This window comes from Parus major, chromosome 27 (assembly GCF_001522545.3).
Source record: "Parus major isolate Abel chromosome 27, Parus_major1.1, whole genome shotgun sequence".
In the NCBI taxonomy this organism is placed as follows: domain Eukaryota; kingdom Metazoa; phylum Chordata; class Aves; order Passeriformes; family Paridae; genus Parus; species Parus major.
In genome coordinates this window covers 2,223,878-2,242,155 of record NC_031796.1, presented here as the reverse complement: position 1 = coordinate 2,242,155, position 18,278 = coordinate 2,223,878, and the positions used below count along the sequence as shown (strand labels likewise).

General features: G+C 49.7%; 3 protein-coding genes across 3 annotated transcripts; 1 reads left to right on the top strand and 2 right to left on the bottom strand.

Annotated features, from left to right (window-relative positions):
• Positions 1-2,671: 2,671 nt before the first annotated feature.
• LOC107215203 (cathepsin G-like) lies at positions 2,672-7,634 on the bottom strand. Its single transcript, XM_015651221.2, has 5 exons — positions 5,184-7,634; positions 4,624-4,777; positions 3,994-4,135; positions 3,617-3,874; positions 2,672-3,069 (listed from the first exon to the last, which is right to left on the bottom strand). Exons 1-5 carry the CDS (start codon positions 5,239-5,241, stop codon positions 2,902-2,904), a joined length of 780 nt encoding a protein of 259 aa, XP_015506707.1. The 5' UTR covers positions 5,242-7,634; the 3' UTR covers positions 2,672-2,901.
• A 15-nt stretch (positions 7,635-7,649) lies between these two features.
• Positions 7,650-9,611, top strand: LOC107215196 (olfactory receptor 10A5-like). The gene has a single exon (XM_033520074.1). It carries the CDS (start codon positions 8,498-8,500, stop codon positions 9,509-9,511), a length of 1,014 nt encoding a protein of 337 aa, XP_033375965.1. The 5' UTR covers positions 7,650-8,497; the 3' UTR covers positions 9,512-9,611.
• A 1,123-nt stretch (positions 9,612-10,734) lies between these two features.
• On the bottom strand, positions 10,735-17,073 carry SDR39U1 (short chain dehydrogenase/reductase family 39U member 1). Its single transcript, XM_015651220.2, has 6 exons — positions 17,030-17,073; positions 16,587-16,693; positions 16,175-16,257; positions 15,180-15,301; positions 13,997-14,140; positions 10,735-13,845 (listed from the first exon to the last, which is right to left on the bottom strand). Exons 1-6 carry the CDS (start codon positions 17,043-17,045, stop codon positions 13,430-13,432), a joined length of 888 nt encoding a protein of 295 aa, XP_015506706.1. The 5' UTR covers positions 17,046-17,073; the 3' UTR covers positions 10,735-13,429.
• Positions 17,074-18,278: the final 1,205 nt, after the last annotated feature.

The following is an 18,278-nucleotide window of genomic DNA, read 5'->3' as shown; positions in this document are numbered from 1 at the left end:
GCAGTGTCTGAGCAGTGCAGCTGATGTCTGGAGAGCAGCTCTGTGCCTCTGTGGGTGTTTGGAAGTGCATCTTTAGCAGGTGTGTGTGGTGTTTCCTTTCCCCTGCCATGGGGCTGCATTGCTGCCAGGAACCATCACCTTGGCCCTGCCTGGACACTGCTGTTTGACTGCAGTGAGGGAAGGCTGATGCCAGAGACTTTGAGGCTTCCTGAGCTGTCTGCAGTCAAACTCTGTGAGTTTGTGTTCTAATGAGCCCTGCTGGGAGCACTTTGTCCAACTTTGTTTCTGTTTCGCACTGGGCTCTATTAAAGCTCCAAGTTTGTTCCTGCTTCTGCCTTGTCATTTCCTCAGGGTACCTTGGCAGATTTTGGCACAGCTGAGAAGCAGGGAGGTGTTACCAGGGTCCTGCAGGGGCTCATTAAAATGCTGACAGCCATAATGAGCTCTGTGGTTGTTCTTCTGCTGCTCCCTGCAGCGCTGGAAGCATCGTGTGGTTAATTAGGGAGCTCCCACCTGTGCTTCAATAAATACCTACAGCTTAATTTCTCTTTGTCTTTTGTTCTAATTACATGTGACAGGGAGAATGGAAATGGAAACATTTTAATAGGGAATTAGTCCTGGCTTATACCCTGGTGGGAATCAGGAAGAGAGAAAAAGTATCTTAGTGATTAAGCATTTGATTCAAAGTTTGATTCATGTGCTGGCAATAAGACAAGTCTTGTTCCACTCTCTTCTCCTGTTACTGCAACCCCCAGCGGTGCCAAAGGCTTTGTTTGCAAAGCCTTTCTCTGCTCAATTAGCACTACCTTTACCTGCTGTACTAATTATACACAGAAACAGAAGGAATATTCATCATTACTGCAAAAGGCTTTCAAGGCTTTTTTTAATGACTGAAAGAAAAAAAAAACTTAGTTAACAAAAAAGTCATATCTTCTACTCTGATCCCCCTGTGCTCCAGTTTTCTCAGGATGTGAATCCTGAAAAGAACTGGCTCAGTGGGGAGATGGACAGATGATAGAAATTTTCAGGCACAATTAGATTAAGAAATACTTAAACAATAAATTAGGAAAAACTGAATACCCACCTGGAGATCACAGTGAGTCATGTCACTCAGATGTCTCTACTGGGGCCTGTTGCAATACTACAAGGCTAATAGTTTTAAATTAAAACACAATAGATTAGCCACTTAGTTATTAGGATATATATAAGGAAGAACATTAGCATTTTAATTAGATTAGATATAATAAAGAAATTTTTTATTATGAGGGTGTCAAAACAATTAAATGGGCTGCCCAGAGAGCTTTAGATGCCCCATCCCATTCAAGGTCAGGTTGGATGGGGCTCTGAGTAACTTGGTCTAGCAGAAGGTGTCCCTGCTCATTGCATAGGGGTTGAATTAGATGATCCCTTACTACCCAAATTATTCTATGATTCTGTGGGTGTTTCCAGTAGCTTGAGGTGATCCTTCCCCTCTGTTCAGTACTAGTGAGGTGGCACCTGGAGAACCACGGGCAGTTCTGAGCTCCCAGCAAAAGAGAGACACAGATGTGCTGGGGAGAGTTCAACAAGGTGGTGTGGAGATGATGAAGGACTGGAACATCTCTCCTGTGTGGAGCACCTGGTACAGCTCTGAGTTCATATCCTGGGAAGAGCAGGCTGTGGTGGGATAACAAGCATGGATGTAAATCTCTGAAGGAAGGATGTGAGTGGGAGACAAACATGTTCTTTTCACAGTGGTGTGCAGTGACAGGACAAAAGCACAAACTGAAACATGGGAGGCTCTGAGCATCAGCAAACACGTTTATCTGTAGGGTGACCAAGCACTGGTACAGTTGGCCAGGGAGGTTGTGCTGTCTCCATGCTCGGAGATGTTCCAAAAACACCTGGAGCTGGTCCTGAGCAATTGATTCTTTAGGTGGCCATGCTTGAGCAGGACCATTGGACCAAGTAAAAATTGGAGGTCCCTTCCCACCTTGACCATTCTGTGTGACTTTAGGGTAGTGTCAGTGTGCAGCAGAGTAGAAAACAGCTCCAATTCATGTAAGGTTTCCTGTCTGTGACTCATTGATCAGTGGTTTGCAGACAGTGTCTTCAGGGTGGGCAAGGCTGAGCTGTCTGTGGCCCAAAGGTTTGGGTGACACCACCAGAGCAGGAAAGGGAAGTGGTGTTGAGCAGGGATGTGGTGTTGAGCAGGGAGGTGGTGTTCAGCAGGGAGGTGGTGTTCAGCAGGGAGGTGGTGTTCAGCAGGGATGTGGTGTTCAGCAGGGATGTGGTGTTCAGCAGGGATGTGGTGTTGAGCAGGGATGTGGTGTTGAGCAGGGATGTGGTGTTCAGCAGTGGCCTCCGTGAGAACAGACCAGGGGCTGCCTTCTCACTGCTCTGACACCAGACACGGAACAGTTCCTGAGGGCTTGACTGTGGTCCCACCTCAGACCAGGGTTAAGCCAATCAATGAAGCTGGTGGTGCCTCTCCAAAAAGAACATTTGTAAAAGGGGAAAATGCTGCACAGTAGTGAGGAGTGAGGCAAAACAAAGTGTGCAGTGTTTGGGGACTGAGACCCGTAGTGAGTGTCCCACCTTCAATCTCCCTCAGGTTCTCCCAAAGAGTGTCACCTCCTCATTCTCCCACCCAGGGTTTGCAGCCAGCTCCCAAGAAGGCTGCAGACACAAGCAAGTTTGAACATGCTTTTATTGATGGCCAGAAAGCAAGCTGGAACAGCAATGGGAGAAAGGGAACAACAGGAAGCTGTGTGTACTTGGGACTTGCATTTTTACCTTGCCACAGAGACTTTCCTCAGTGCAAAAGCCTGTGTCTGCACCATGGGGGCTTCTCTGACTCCAGTTCAGCTTCCCCTGGAAGCTTCTGAGCACCAGCAGGTGTTTGATGAGTTGTGGAGCATTTTAGTCAGATGGAGAGCCTTGGAGTGCAAATTTCCTCAGCTGCTCACGTATCCAGGGCTCAAAATACGAGATTCTGGTAAATACCTCAGGGAAGAGGCGGTGTTTATGTCCATGAGAAACAATGCCATGAGCCTTCTGATTGCAGACTAACGGGCCACCAGAATCACCCTGTGTCATGAAGGGAGTGAGAGGGGTCAGACATGCCACAGCACAGCTCTCCCTGCTTTAAGGAACAAGTTTCCTCTTCCCTCCCTCCATGAGAAGAACCTCTTCTTCCAACCACCTCCCTCCCTCCAGAACCAGCTCTGCAGGGTTTGTAGCTCCTCACTTCTCCTCTGAGCCCACCCATGAAACAATACAGGCCTGGAGACACTTTGAGATTCAAAAGCTCATTCAAAAAGAACATAGACCTACTTTAGACATGGGGAAGTATCTAAGCCATTCTAGCAAGGATATCACAAAGAATTTACACACTGGAGCACTGTTTAGGCTGGGTAGAACATCCCCAAGGAAGTAAAAAAGCAAATGCTGTTGATAGTTAGGAAAATGCACCCCAATTCAGGGAGCACATCAGCTTCAGAGCTTCTGTGAGGACCCTCAGCTCATCATTCTAAAGGTCCTGGTCCATCCTGGTTCATTTTACTTCCACCTGAGAACCAAGCTGACTGTTGAGTCCCAACATCCTCCCAAGCCTGCAGCCCAAAACAACACTTACATAGTAAGATGCCTTTTTATTGTAGTCATCCCCAACACAGATCATAGACTGACTCTGGTAGTCACAGAATAGCTGCTGACATATTGCCTCATTTTGCACCTTCAGTTCCACCTCCCTCATCACATTAGTCCTGTCTCCTGTCACAGATGTCCAGCCCCAGCCAGGCACATTACATTCTGCTCCTGCTCTCACATGTCCCTTGCTCCTGGGAAAGGAGATAAGTTGCACATTCTTATTGATCCTGGCCTTTGGCTGCAGCTGTGAGGCAGAGAGAACACGGGTTAGAGGCAGCAAAGGATTAGGAACAAATTCAGAGGTCTGGGGAGGTGAGCAGGAGGAGGAGATCCCTCTGGCAGGAAGGATGTGCTGGGCCATACCTTCAGCAGCACAATGTCATTTTTGAAGCCAGCACGGGAATAGTTGGGATGGATGACCCAGCGTCCAGCACGGACCCTCTGCTGGCTCGGCTCTCGGTCGCTCACGTTGTGGGCTCCCAGAATCACAGTGATCCTCAGTGTCCTGCCAGGAAACACCAACATGTTCCAGCTGCACTGGCCACAGGAACAGCCCCCAGAGCAGGTGGTTGGAGGGAGGTGGTGGTGGGATAAACCTCCCCAGAGAGAAGCTCTCAGCAAGTTGTCCTCTGTAACCTGGGCTCCTTCACAATCCAGCTGAGGATCCCTCACCCCACACTGACACAGGTGGGAGCTGCCCCTTCTGAAGACAAAGGGAAGCAGGGAAGGGGAGATGTTGGACCCTCTTCTCCAGCAGTAGCTCTAAGCCATGGTAGGAACCATGATCCTGGAGACCACTGTGAGCATTCCTGTCCCCAAGGACACTCAGCCCCTGGCAGACAATTCCTGCAGCTCACAGAGGAGAGCTCAGCTCCAGAGATCCTGCTCTGCCTGAAGAGACACAAGGTGCTGTTTCAGCCAGACCAGGGCTGAGGACATTCAGGACTGTGTGAGACTGGGAAAAATCACCTGTGCAAGGGGGCAAGGTCTTACCCTTCCTTATCCACACAGTGAGCTGCTGAGAGCACTGCATCTGGGCGAATCAGGAACCCTCCACAGTAATTAGTTTTTGAGCCAATCTGAATTTTTAAATAAGCCATGTAAGGTCTGGAGTGGGGCTTCACTTCCCGTCCACCAATGATCTTTTCTGGAAGAGAGGTGGGAAATGTTAATATGGTGTATGCTGCTATTTCCTGTCAAGTTTGGGGCTGAATGAAGGGAAAGAGTCATCCCCTGATGTCATGTGCCAGTGCTACCAACAGCTCTCCTTCCTGGGGCTGTCCAAAGCATTGCTGGGGCACGATGACAATGACAATCAGCACTGTCTGGGGTCTGAGCACTCCTGGCTCTGGATGTCTAAAATGCCATCAAGTGCACAGCTCGAGTGCCTGTAATGTCTCACTGGTTTCAGGCACAGTCTGAGCTGAGGGATAAGAGGAGAGAGGAAAGTAGGAGAGTAGAGATAGGAGAGAAGGCAAGGCCTGAGATTGACTGCTCAGTGTCCACCTGTGCCCTCACATGTTCTTGTCCAAGTCCCATCTCTGTGTACTCACCAGCCCCAGGGCAGGGCAGAAGGACAAAAGCACTTGTGAGCAGAAGGGGAAGCAGCATCTTCTACCAATGTCCTGATGAGCCAAACCAGTTGCTGTGGCCAGGCAGGAGACAGGTACAGAATGACAACCTCTATAAATGTCATGTGGAGCTGAAACAGGAAACCTCAGCCTGCCTGCAGCTCTGTCATTTGCTGATTTTGTCCTTATAACCCCAGACTGGGGCTTGAAGAGGGGTTCATGACACATTCTCTGCATTTTTGTCACAATCTTCTCAAAAAGATGGAGACATCTGGGCTGGTTCAGAGCACCCACAGGGAGAGGAATGGGGTATCTGTTGAGTGCATATCCCATCAGAGACCTTTAGAGAAAGCCCTCTGGGACCCTGGATATGGGCTGGTTCCATCTAGAGAGTTTTTCCTTTATTTTGTTTTCCCCCATCCTCTGATAATAATGGGGAGAGCTGGCCAGGGCCAGGCAAAGATCCTGGCTGTTATCAGTGGCTGACTGCCATCAGATGTCCTTGGGAAATCAGAAATCACCAATCAGGGTAGCTAAGGTCAGTACTAGGTACAGATTTATTTTGTGCAATTCCAGTCATAGGGAGGGAAGGAAGGAATTGATTTACAGTTGACAAGTAGTCACTTAAGACTGAAGAACAAATGTGGGTGGCTGGAATTGAATGAAAACTCTCCTACCAGAGACAGCACTGCCCCTAAAGGCACCCAGTCCAATTAAACAAAGGCAGCAGGCAACATCAGGCTAATTCTGTCCCTGGAGCCACACATCCCTTGGTGTTTCCAGCTGTTGCTCAGACCTTTCAGGTTAACAACCAGCCACCAGCTGGTGAGAATGCAGAGCTCATAGCCTTAGACACATAAGACATGAGATGCCTGTGTCTGAGGAAATCCCTCTGGTCCCTCTTTACAGACAGGGGAGGGAAGGCTGCCATCCAGAGCAGCATTTCAGTGCTGCCATTGTTTGCTACATCCCCTTGCCCACAGAGGGAGAACAGCTCTGAGCAACCATCCCTGACAGTTCTGAAATCAGATTAAATCGATCCCACCTTTAGGGGACTGAGGGCTTTCAAGAGACTCTACTTAAACCAGCTGTCAGAGGCAGCTCAGCCCTTCCCTTCATGGGCAAAAAGTAGAGATGTATTGAGGTCTCCCCCTTTTCAGCTGCAGCCAATTCAACTGAGTCAAAACAATTCTAACAAATTCCTTTTCTTTCTTTCTGTGAGACAGGTCTTTGGCTTTCTATGGTATATGCTATGTGCTAATGTCTACAGATTATTCCAGCTGTGGCAGAAGATTATCTGCAATCAAAATCTAATTTTTAATCTGCAGTGTAAGCTGACAGTAGGAATCATCAGCCCAACACTGTTCCTAATGTAAGAAAACAAGGGAAATACTTCTATCAAAATTTGAATGACCCATTTTGGAAGCACTGGATGGCAGAGTGGCTGAAGGTAGGACACTTTACTTCAAAATGTCTATTGTGAATGTATAAAGAAAATCCAGGGAAGAGCTAAGGCCAAAATTTACTTAAGGGGCCTCAGAGCCACTACACAGAAATTACAGAAATTGAGGGTTGTTCTGAGAGGGGACTGAATTAGGGCATAAAAGACTGTCAGTACAGCAGTGGCTGCTGTGAGTGCTGTTGACTTTAATAAGGAGCTAATGACCACAGCAATAGTCTAAAGCTTTCATATGGGCTTGGAGAGCAGAATTAGATCGTTTCCACTCCAGTTTCATGGCTCTAACAAGAAAACCAGTGTGAATGTGTGCTGTTAGAGACTGCAAGGAGTTTATCTGTTATGCATAGACTATATTGAGATACCACTCAAAAAAGTGTCCTTTCACTCCTGTGTTAATGGAAACAGTCAAACCCAGAAAGATTCCTTTTAAATACATCAGACCATCAGAAGTCTGAGAATATTGGGAGTTTCTTTATTGTGCTTGTGTGTTAAAGTTGTCTGTGGCTCCAGGATCCACAGCCTGCACCTCTGTGTTCATGTCATAAAACCCACAGAAGATATCCTGGGTGAGTTACAGCTGAAGAGAAATCAGAGTCACTCTGAGGGGTCCTGGCAGAGCTGTGTGACTGCTCTTGCTCTGAGGCTGTGTCCCTCTCTGTGTGCCAGCTGTGCTGATGTGGTCCTTGTGTGTACAGAGCAAAAGGTGATTTCCCCTCTGTCCCCATCCATGGATACATTTCTGATGCCAAAATGCATTTTGTGCCTTGAGATTTGCTAGTGTAGGGCAGTGGCTGGTGGCCTCTTTGGTAAGAGATGCTGAGTCTGAAGGACACAGAATTAACCACCCCATTCTCCTCTGTGGCAGGCTGATCTCTTTTCTCTTTCAGTGCCTCAGTTTCCCTCTCACTGGGCAGTGAGAAAACACAGAGCTGCTCCAGCTCTGAGTGAACATCCCACACACAGCAGCACTCCTCAGGGGAACAAGGCCATGTGAGTCATGAATGGATGGTCCTGAGCTTCACCCTCTGCATTTCCTTGTCATTCTCTATGGGTACCTCTGCCTTGAATTATTCCTTCTTCCTTTGCCTGCCTACACACAGAATTTTTGTTTGGTTTGCTTTGGTGCTTCCTTCTCTGGTCTGTGGGTGTTTTGTGGACAGGGGTTGGCTGAGGTCTTCCCTTCACAGTTTCTGCTTGCTCTGTTTGGGAGTGCTTTCCCCAAAGCTGGGTTCTTGGGAGTATTTCTGTCCCAGAATGTTTCTGTCCCACTGACAGCTGGGGATTGAAGTGAGTATGAGCCAAAGCCTCCTGCAGCAACCTGAACTTCCCTGGCTTTCATCTGAAGCTGAGTTGCTCCAAAGGTAGCTTCAGATGTCTTGGAGGAAAGCTGCCTGCCCTGTCAGCCCACTCAGCAGGAAAAACAGAGTGCAAGGAGCAGTGCCCTCTGTTCCCCAAGGTGACAAAGGGTTTTTCTTTCTTCGGTCTGTGGGTATTTCAGTTGTCATCTGGGTGTTCCCCTCACTGCAGGAGGAGCCTGGGGGACCAGCTGGGAGCACAAACCTGACATCTGGGGGGAGAGCATATCCTCAGCAATTACCCTGCACCCTCTCCCTAAATGCAATTAATCTGCAGCCTCCCCCTAAATGCCAACTCCTCTTAGTGGAAGGCTTGGTGATTGTCTCAGATAGTGACACTTGGAGGGCACTGACACCTCCCCCTGCAGCACACACAGCCATTGCCTTCTCCATGTGCTCAGCCCAAGCTGCTCTAGATCCAGCCTTTGATCCAGCAGCTCTCCAGGCATTCCCAAGAGACTCCTGGCTTGAGTAACTGGCTGATGTGTAGTGATCTTCTTGCAGTGACTACAGCTCTGACAGTCTGTCCCTCTGAGTCCTCCCAGATGGAGCCAGCGGAGGAACAAGATGCAGGAAACCACACCCTGCTGACTGAATTTGTCCTCTCTGGATTGTCCAGCCGCCCAGAACTTCAGCACCTGCTGTTCTTCACAATCTGCTTAGTTTACAGCATGACTCTCATGGGGAACCTCCTCATCTGCATGGTCACGGTGCACCCCACCCTCCACACGCCCATGTACTTCTTCCTCCGCGTCCTGTCCTTCCTGGATATCTCCACAGCATCAGTCGTCGTCCCCAAGATGTTGGCAAACCTCCTGTCAGAGGACAGGAGCATTTCCTACCTGGGCTGTGTCACACAGCTCTACTGTGTGGTTTTCCTGGCGGCCACCGAGTGGTACCTGCTGGCAGCCATGGCCTACGACCGCTACGTGGCCGTGTGCAGCCCCCTGAGATACTCTGCCATCATGAGCACCAGGGCCTGCCTCTCCTTGCTGCTGCTCTGCTGCTGCAGTGGCAAAGTTGTGTCGGTGGTGCAGACAGCCTGGGTGTTCACCCTGTCCTTGTGTGGGCCCAGGAGGATCGATTATTTCTTCTGTGACATTCCCCCGCTCCTCACGCTCTCCTGCTCGGACACCTCGCGCTACGAGAGGCAGCTCATCTCAGCCACGGTGCTCGTCATCTTCACACCCTTCTGCCTCATCCTGCTGTCCTACGCCTGCATCATCTCCAGCATCCTGAAGATTTCCTCTGCAGAGAGCAGACACAAGACCTTCTCCACCTGTTCCTCACACCTCACTGTTGTAACGCTGTACTGTGTGAGTGGGACTTTGATTTACTTACAGCCCAAATCCAGTAATTCACAAGATACTAAGAAGATCATGGCTCTCATATACACAACTGTGATTCCCACATTAAACCCCCTGATCTACAGTCTGAGGAATAAAGAAGTGAAAGAAGTGCTAATCAGAGCACTGGCTGTGTTGATGAAGAAATAAAAGGTTTTCTTGTCCATGAATGTGTGGATTAAAAACCTTATTTTCATTTTTGGTGAGCTCTAATGGTTTGCCAGCTCAGGAGGAACAGCAGGCACAAAGATCTGTTCCACACTTGTAAATATTTTGTCTTTATTCTTTGCTTCAGAAACAATTTAGAATTTCTATCTCAATTTCTTCCTTAGGAGTACAATATTTATACCAGACCTTTCTTCTAAAACAGAGCCCTTCCCATATCTAATTCAGGTATCCAGGCTGGAACTCCTCAGTTCCATTGCAGGAGTTCACCCTCTCGCTCCTTTATAGTGAACTTTCCAAGCTAAGCATAGACTGCTTGATAGGGACTGTGTGTTTTGCTTTGCCTTTTTTCTTCTTTGTTATATGTTTTCCATTCCTTCCAGCAGAAATGAGGTCCACTGAATGAAAGTGATCAGGAAATTAGTTCACTTCATTCAGAGCCTTGTGTTTTTCATTTAAGGCATGGGGAAAGGAAAGGAAGATTAACTAATGCTCATTTCTTATTTCCAGCAAAACCTCAGCATTTAATGCAGTGCCCACACCCTCCAAGCACTGTGGAGTCTGAGTCATGGGATAAGAGAATTCTGGAAGTCTCAGCTGGAGAAATTCCTCCAGGCACAAAGAGTTTCCAGAGGATTAACTAATATCTGGAAGGGCACACAGAGAAAAGGGCTGCTACAACCTAGGTACATTTATTTGGGAGAGTTTTTGAAGTTTATTCTGGAGAGAACAGGTGAATAGCCTGAGCCTCTTCAACCTGCACTTTCCATATTGAGATCAAGCAAAAGAAATCTCCATTACCAATGTGGCCATACTGACCTTTGAGGGCTGTCTCTGTTTCATCTGACTTAGTTACCTGGCCATAAAGGCAGTAAAGTATAATTGAGTATAATGTTCTTTAGTTGATTTAGTTTGCTTGTAAAAGAGAAAGGCAATGTAAGTCATCTCAGGATGAAGTCATTGCCTGACTTCAGAAACTTCACAATGAGTTAATGACAAAGTGATTAATTGCATTTGACTCCTCTAGGGAACTTAACTTTGTGTATTGTTGTATATTTTTTCTTCATAATTAGAACACTGGAGAAAGACTTAATGAAACTTTATTTACATTTCTAAAGACTTTGCTTCTGGCAGCTGATCTACTTTTAGCTCTGTAAAAACAGAATTTTCTTCTTGTTTTATTACTTGAAAAGATAATACTGAAAGAAGCACTTCTTAAAGAAAGTTTAATCATTCTAGTATAATGACAGTAGTGTTAATCACTTTAAGGGACATTTTGCATTGGAATTTGCATTCCAAATGGTTAAAGCTTTTAATTTGCCTCTTTTAAAGATGTTCCAGACTCGAGTCCAAGGAGAGACATCCAAAATCATTCATCCATTTGGAATAAACCTTTTTTATGCCTGCTGCAATGCCTAAACACTATCAGCAACTTTCCCTTTTTCCTGAATTCATCTCTTCTGTTTCCTGTTGCCACATGTGCATGAAGGATTCCCCAAATAAAAACTGATGTGGTAGAAAGCAAGGCAGGTGTAAATCAGATTTTCACCTCTAGAAAGGAGCACTGATTTTTGGTCTCTAAGCCATTGGTTTTGCTTTTCACATGGCTTAACAAAAGCATTCACCTCTAAAGGAACAGAGACACCTGCCCCAGTGCAGAGGGGCACAGCATTGGCTCAGGTATGCCTGCAAACACTCTGCTAGCCCTGAGCACTGCAATGCCAGCCCTGGGGTAACAACACCTGTACCCAGGATCACACAGCCTTGCAGCCTGGGGGCCAGCTCACCAAAACTAGATATATTCTATTGAGATTTCAGCCTGCTGTCACCCAAACATGCACCTTTTCTGGCTCTACTGCAAAGAAAGTGGCATGGGGTATGTGTGAATTTATTGTGCTGGGAAGTCTTAACTGCACTCAGAAGACAGTGCTTCCAGATCCCATACACAGATTCAGATGACACAAGCTCATTTAAACCTGTCATATATTTAAGCCAAACATCATACAGAGGCAACTTTTCAAACGTCCTGAGTGAGTTACACATCCAGACAGTGAGTCCAAGGCCTGGGAACTCTGCTTAGTGTCAGTCCTCTGTGGGATACAAACACCTCTTTCAGAAGAGCTGAAGATTACAGTTCTCCAAAAATACTTGTTCTCATTTACAATCACAACCCATTGCAATCATCAAGGTTTACACAGGTACAGCAACAACCTAACTAGGCCTGCCTGCCTGACAGAAGGATGCTGCAGACCACAACATCTGGGGAAGCTCTGAAGCTCTAAAAACTCAGCTGAAGTAACTAAAGCAGCTGACTGCCCCCATGGTACTGGCCCACAAGGAACTGGGTCTGTATCTCAGAGTATGTCAGCCTACTCTCACAGAAAACTGAAGCTCTTGGGAAGAGGAAGGAAGCTGCATCTAACTTACAGGCAGCAAAGACACAGTCCAAGAAACCCACATGTGTCTCAAACCATGTTGCTTCCATGACTACTCCCGAAGTCCCACTTCACCTGGCTGTGCTTACACTAACTGCAAGGACTATGTCCAGTTCCATCTACAGTCCCACTCTGTTTTTCCTGCCTGGAAAGCCAGCACATTGCCATTCTGTCTCCAGTATGTACGGGCAAAGAGTCAGGAGAGTGGGACATCCAGACTTCACCAAGACTGATCCTTCAGCTACTCTGACTACAGCATGGCATAAACCAAAAATACATGGACTGCTGCTGCTCTGGATGGTAAAGAGTAGGTCTTTATCTGCCTGAAGTGCCTTTTAATAGAATTTTCTAGCCCTAACTTACATCACAGTAGGAATGTCTCTCCAGAAGTACTGCTATAATAAACTTTGCTGCTCTGTGGACTTCATAACCTGCAACCCACTTTAGGCTGTGGAAGTGGGTCAAGGGAAGCATGTGGATACATTTCCTGCCACTGTGAGATGATGAAATTGCAATCTGCTTTACAAGGGTAGAGGTACTGCTCCCCAGGGCAGACCAGGCAGCTTGGATATTCTGTGTGCAGTCAGGGGGAACACCCTGAACACAAGCACCACCTCATGGGATCAATAAAAGAAAACCACCCTGATTTGAGGTAAGCACAATGAAGGCAATAGCTGAAATCTTCCTTTAGACTAAAGCTGTGACTTGCACTGCCTCACACTATGATGCACCACCCAGCTCTCCTCAGCACAAGCTTAGACTGTGCCCCCTTTTGCCTTGGCTACATGCCCATTACATCTGATTGTCACCCTTTTCCCTACAGGCTGGCAAAGCAGTGTTCCTGCCACAGCACAAGGGGCACGGAGCCCTGGAAGGGTGTAACTCTTTGGACTAGATTCAGCTGAAGGTACTGACACATCAGCCTGGTACCAGACACAAGAGAGGGCAGAGTCTCCAAGCAATCTGTATTCAGCACCCTAAGATGGATCTTCTCCCACAACCACCAAGACCTAGAAAGAGACTTACGCTCTTCTGCTTTGCCTGTGTCATCATGAGGAAAAACAGCAAGGGTGACTTCCAGTACCATGGAAGAATCACAACAGCATTAGGACCTGTTTCCTGCTGCCACATCTCTCAGGAAGAAGACATTACACCCCCAGCTGCTTTGCCAGCAGCTCACACACAAGCACCATGCAAAAGGGAAGATGGAGAATTCCACAGTCACAATCCTTTGAGGGGCTCGTGCCTTTCTTTCCCCAAATGCAGGTGATGTTGAGATTCAGGTGGCAGTAAGAGGGATGACTCCTAAATTGGGGATGCACACAGGGAGATACAGGGGAAAAGGATCCCTTTTCTCACCCTTTCTGTAGGGAGATGGGGAAGCATCAAGGGGCAGGGCTCCCCTCTTTCATGGGAAGGCATGGGAGCTCACACAAACAGGGCCCAGCCCAGCCCAACTGGGGAGGCCTTAAGCCACAATGTCCTTCAGAGCTGCAGGCAGCTCGGGGAAGATGAAGTGGTAGCCGCTCTCCAGAGTGCGTTTGGGCAGCACCCTCTGTCCCTCCAGCAGCATGACCGCCCGCTCTGCCCCAAAGACAGCCCGCACAGCCCAGGCAGGCACCGGCAACAGGGCCGGGCGCCCCAGGGCTGCCGCCAGCTCCTGAGCAAAGGAGCCATTGGAGGTGCCAGGGGAGGATGGGGCAACACCATTGAGGATGCCTTGCACAGACTCTTTCTCCAGGGCATGACACACAATCCCAGACAGGTCCTGAATGTGGATCCATGGGAAGGGCTGGAGTCCAGAGCCCATAGGGCCTCCAAGTCCCAGACGGAAAGGCAAGAGCATCTGAGAGATTGCACCACCATCTCGACCCAGCACTACACCTGTGGGGAGAAGAGAGTGAGATCAGGTGCCCCTGCCCAAAGGGAAAAAGCCCCCTACACACCCAGACCTACAAGCAGGAGAATCCTTAGAGGGCTGGACTAGAACAGGACCCCAAGAAGGAGAGACAGAAGAACTGATGCCCCATCTCACCTGATCTCACCACAACACCACGAGTTGGGCTCCCGGGAATGAGAGCTGCAGCCTCCCACGAGCTCACCAGGCGAGAGAAGAAGTCAAAATCCCCTCCTGGACTGTCTTCAGTGTACTCAGCTGTGGGGCTGGGGCGGTAATAACCTGCAAGGTAACAGCAGAAAGGGGGTCAGAGTTGAATGATGACACCAAGCCCCCCATTCCCCATCAGACCATCTTCTCTGCCTCCAGGAACCCAGAACTCCTGTGAGGAAAGGACGAGAGAACTGGGAAACTTGTTCAGCCTGGAAAACAGACATTATTGCAACCACCCAGTGCCTGAAGGGAGCCTACAAGAAAGCTGGAGAGAGATTACAAGTGCCTGGAGTGCCAGGACAAGGGGGAATTGCTTCAAATTGAAAATCAGTTTAGATTGGCCCTTAGCAAGAAACTCTACCCTGTGAGGGTGGGCAGGCCCTGGCACAGGGTGCCCAGAGAAGCTGTGGCTGCCCCTGGGTCCCTGGAAGTGTCCAAGGCCAGGTTGGAAGGGGCTTGGAGCACCCTGGGACAGTGGAAGGTGTCCCTGCCACAGCAGGGGTGGCACTGGATGGGCTTTAAGGCTCCTCCCAACCCAAACCATTCTGGGATCCTGCGAACTCGATCACTCCACCAGGGACATCCTCACATGAACAGCACAGGGTCTCTGATGGCAATGCTGACAAGTTTTTGAACTACCAATGTGCTCTACAGGTTTAGCAGGATGCACTAACACTGAGGCAGCCTCAAACAGGCCTGCAAGCAACACACTGAGCTGGCTGGAAAGTGTCTGGTTTAATACTGGGCATCACAGAGGATAAACCATGGCAGCTTTAAAGGCTGTAGCAAGCAGTTGGAGATAATGCAGAGGGCTTCAGCTGAGGCCTTACTTACACAAATTAATTCTATGGGATGCCTGAAGGCTTTCACAGCAAAGCTCACACAGAAAAGCTTCTGCCCTAATGACACCAAGACAAAGCATAGAGACCCAAATTCCTCTCCAGCAGTACTAAAGCTTATCAAGGCTTGTCTAAACACAGCGACATTGATTGCAGTAAAGCTGACATCTCAAGGCCAGACACGTGCTCCCGAGGAACTGTGCTTCTGTCTGCAGGTAAAGCCTCTCCAGGTCAGCATGAGTGGTGTTTTGGTCAGGCCCAACCAATACCTACGCCAGTGACGAGGACCCAGGCACGGGGGGGTTGTTCAGCAGCAGCAATGGCTTTGGCCAAGGTCTTCGTGGTCTCCACCCGGCTGCTGGTGACCTCCCTGCAGAAGGCATCACCCCATCTGGGAAAGGGAGAACCAGGGATTAAACACCTCACAAAGACACCCCAGGAAACACTGCCACCAAGGGGGACCCCAGCTGTTGCCCTGAAAATTAAGCCTTCTGATAATGTTTTCATAGTTTTAGTTACTTTCCCATGAAAGTTCTGTAAACAGAAGTCGTTTATCACATTCCCTCTAAGAAATGTCTTTTGATGGACATTCCGCATGACCAGTGTGCTTTGGAAGGTGGAAACTAAATTATCCAATCCCTGGTCATTGTCAAGAATCTATAAATACTGGAGTCAGAGAATAAGACACCTTTTTTTTTGTTCTAACACTGAGGGTGGTCATGTGAATCATTTCATGTCCTTTAGTTACACCCAGCCAACACCAGCTCACAAGCACAGGAGAGGTCACAGGAACTCCCCTCACCGCAGGGCAAATGGAGGACAAGTCATCTTACAGCATAAATTCAGGGAAACACTGGAAGATGATGGCTCTTCACTTCCCCTAAAAGATTGTGGGGTTTGGATTGCCTTCAGACAAAGTCAACAAAGGATCTAAGACAAAGGATCTGTTCCTCCTAGAAGTCAAGCTTTGGTTCTGATTTTGCATTATCAAATGTAGGCATGGCACCCAACATCCTTTTGGAAATGTGGAACTAACTTTTCTAGCTTCCAGCTATAGATCCAGGAGGGAACCTTTCTTCCAAAGGTCTCTCAGAACCTACCAGGCCCACAGAAGTGTTCTGGATACTTGAAGATGCAAATGTCAATAGCTGGTTAACTCAAGAGCTTCCTGGTAATATTGTTTCCTCCCTTTCCACATTCTCTGACAACACAGGACTGTCTTGCCTCCACCTTGTCCCAACAGCACTACAGAACATCAAGTTACCTGCGGAAAGGGTTGAGGACATTTTCACCAGCCAAGTTGACCACAGCATCACACGGGGGCAGCCCAGAGTGGGACAGCTCTTCCTAGGCAGGAGTAACAGACACATCACACATTAGGGCTCCCCTCTGCTAAAGCCTTTGCTACAAATAAGCTGGGCAAGCTCCTAAGAATTTCAGCCAGTTTCTTCCTGACATTTGCAGACTACAAGCATGAACGGAGAAGGTTTTGCTCCTTGGAGCTACAGCAGTACCCATTTCAATGACTGTGACCCATGGAGCACCCAGCAGCCCAAAAGAACATCCACAGGAGCCAGACTTCCCTTGGCAGGCTCCCTCTATGCCATGGAAAGCCAGGGCACACGGGCTGTTTTCTCAGCCCTGCCATGTTCCCCCTCCTGTGACTGCTCTCATACCCAGCTGATCCGATCCTTGCCCCCTCGTCGCGACACATGGGTCACTTGGTGCCCTCGGCTCCGCAGCAGCTGGGTCAGGGCTCTGCCCACGAAGCCTGTCCCACCACCTGGTGAGAGAGTCAGACAGGCCGTCAGGGCTGTGTCCCTGGGCCGTCACCGCCCGGCAGCAGAGGCGGCCCGAGCCTGGGCCATCACCGCAGCCCCAGCAGCGCCGCCGGGCCCTGGCCCGCGCACCATGGCCAGCCCCATACCCGGGGGGAAGAGGCGGCTTGGCTCCAGCCCAGCGGGCAGATCCGCAATCCAGGACCGCCTGATCCTTCTCCAAAACCGTTCCGCTCGCCACTCCCGCTCCCTCACGAACCCGCTCCCTCACGAACTCACTCCCTCCTCACGAACCCGCTCCCTCCTCACGAACCCGCTCCCTCACCACGGCCCGCACTCACCCACCACCACCCGCATTGCGGAGCTGCGCACGCGCCGAGCAGCCGCTCCCCGCGCATGCGCCCCCGCTGCGCACGGCGCCCCCTAGCGGGGCGGAGGCCCCTGACGGGCCAGCGGGCCCAGCGGCGCTGAGGGCTCGGCAATGGGCGGGAGAGAAGGGACAGAGCGGGGCCGGGGACACGGGAACGGCCCGGGCCGAGGGGACACTCCGGGAACGGAACAGAGCGGGGCCGGGGACACGGGAACGGCCCGGGCCGAGGGGACACTCCGGGAACGGAACAGAGCGGGGCCGGGGACACGGGAACGGCCCGGGCCGCGGGGACACTCCGGGAACGGAACAGAGCGGGGCCGGGGACACGGGAACGGCCCGGGCCGAGGGGACACTCCGGGAACGGAACAGAGCGGGGCCGGGGACACGGGAACGGCCCGGGCCGAGGGGACACTCCGGGAACGGAACAGAGCGGGGCCGGGGACACGGGAACGGCCCGGGGGACACTCGGGGAACGGGTCGGGCCTGGCACCGCGCTGAGCAGGGCAGCAGCACTGACACAGCACCCGAGGAGTGCCTCAGGGCGATTTACCAGGTCGATAAAAGCGCAGGAGTGAATGCCCAGAGAAGCTGTGGCTGTCCCATCTCTGGAAGTGCTCAAGGCCAGGCTGGACGGGGCTTGAGCAGCCTGGGATAGGGGAAGGTGTCCCTGCCCATGGCAGGAGGTGGAACGAGGTGACCTTTAGGTCCTTTCAACCCAAAGCAGTCAGAGATTCTACGATTCTGTTATTCTATGAAATATTTTAAATATTGCTAGTAGAAAACAAAGAATTGTGCAGTTGGGAATTAGGCAGGGCTGTTCTCATTGACCCAGAGCCTCCCTTCTCTGACAGCTGCTTGCATGTCTCCTTGGGGCCATGGGAAAAGAAAATCTTTCAAGGAGGTAATTCTGCCACTGGGCTTGAAATATCTCTTCTGAGATGCAATAAAACACATTGGAGATACAACTTCCCACCTAAAGGCAGCTGGAGCAGCCTTTGGTTCACACAGAGTTGTCTGTATTGTCAGCTCCTTTTACCTGTGTGAAAAACAGAGGGTGACAACAGCCTGCAGGCAAGATCTCTACATATTGGTGGCTCTTCTGGAGCAGCAACAAATGCTAGAGATATTTCTACCTACCTATCCAGCTTAGTCCACCTAATCATCTGTCCTTGTCTGCACATACAGCCATAGCCATTACACCACCTGTCCATCCATCCATC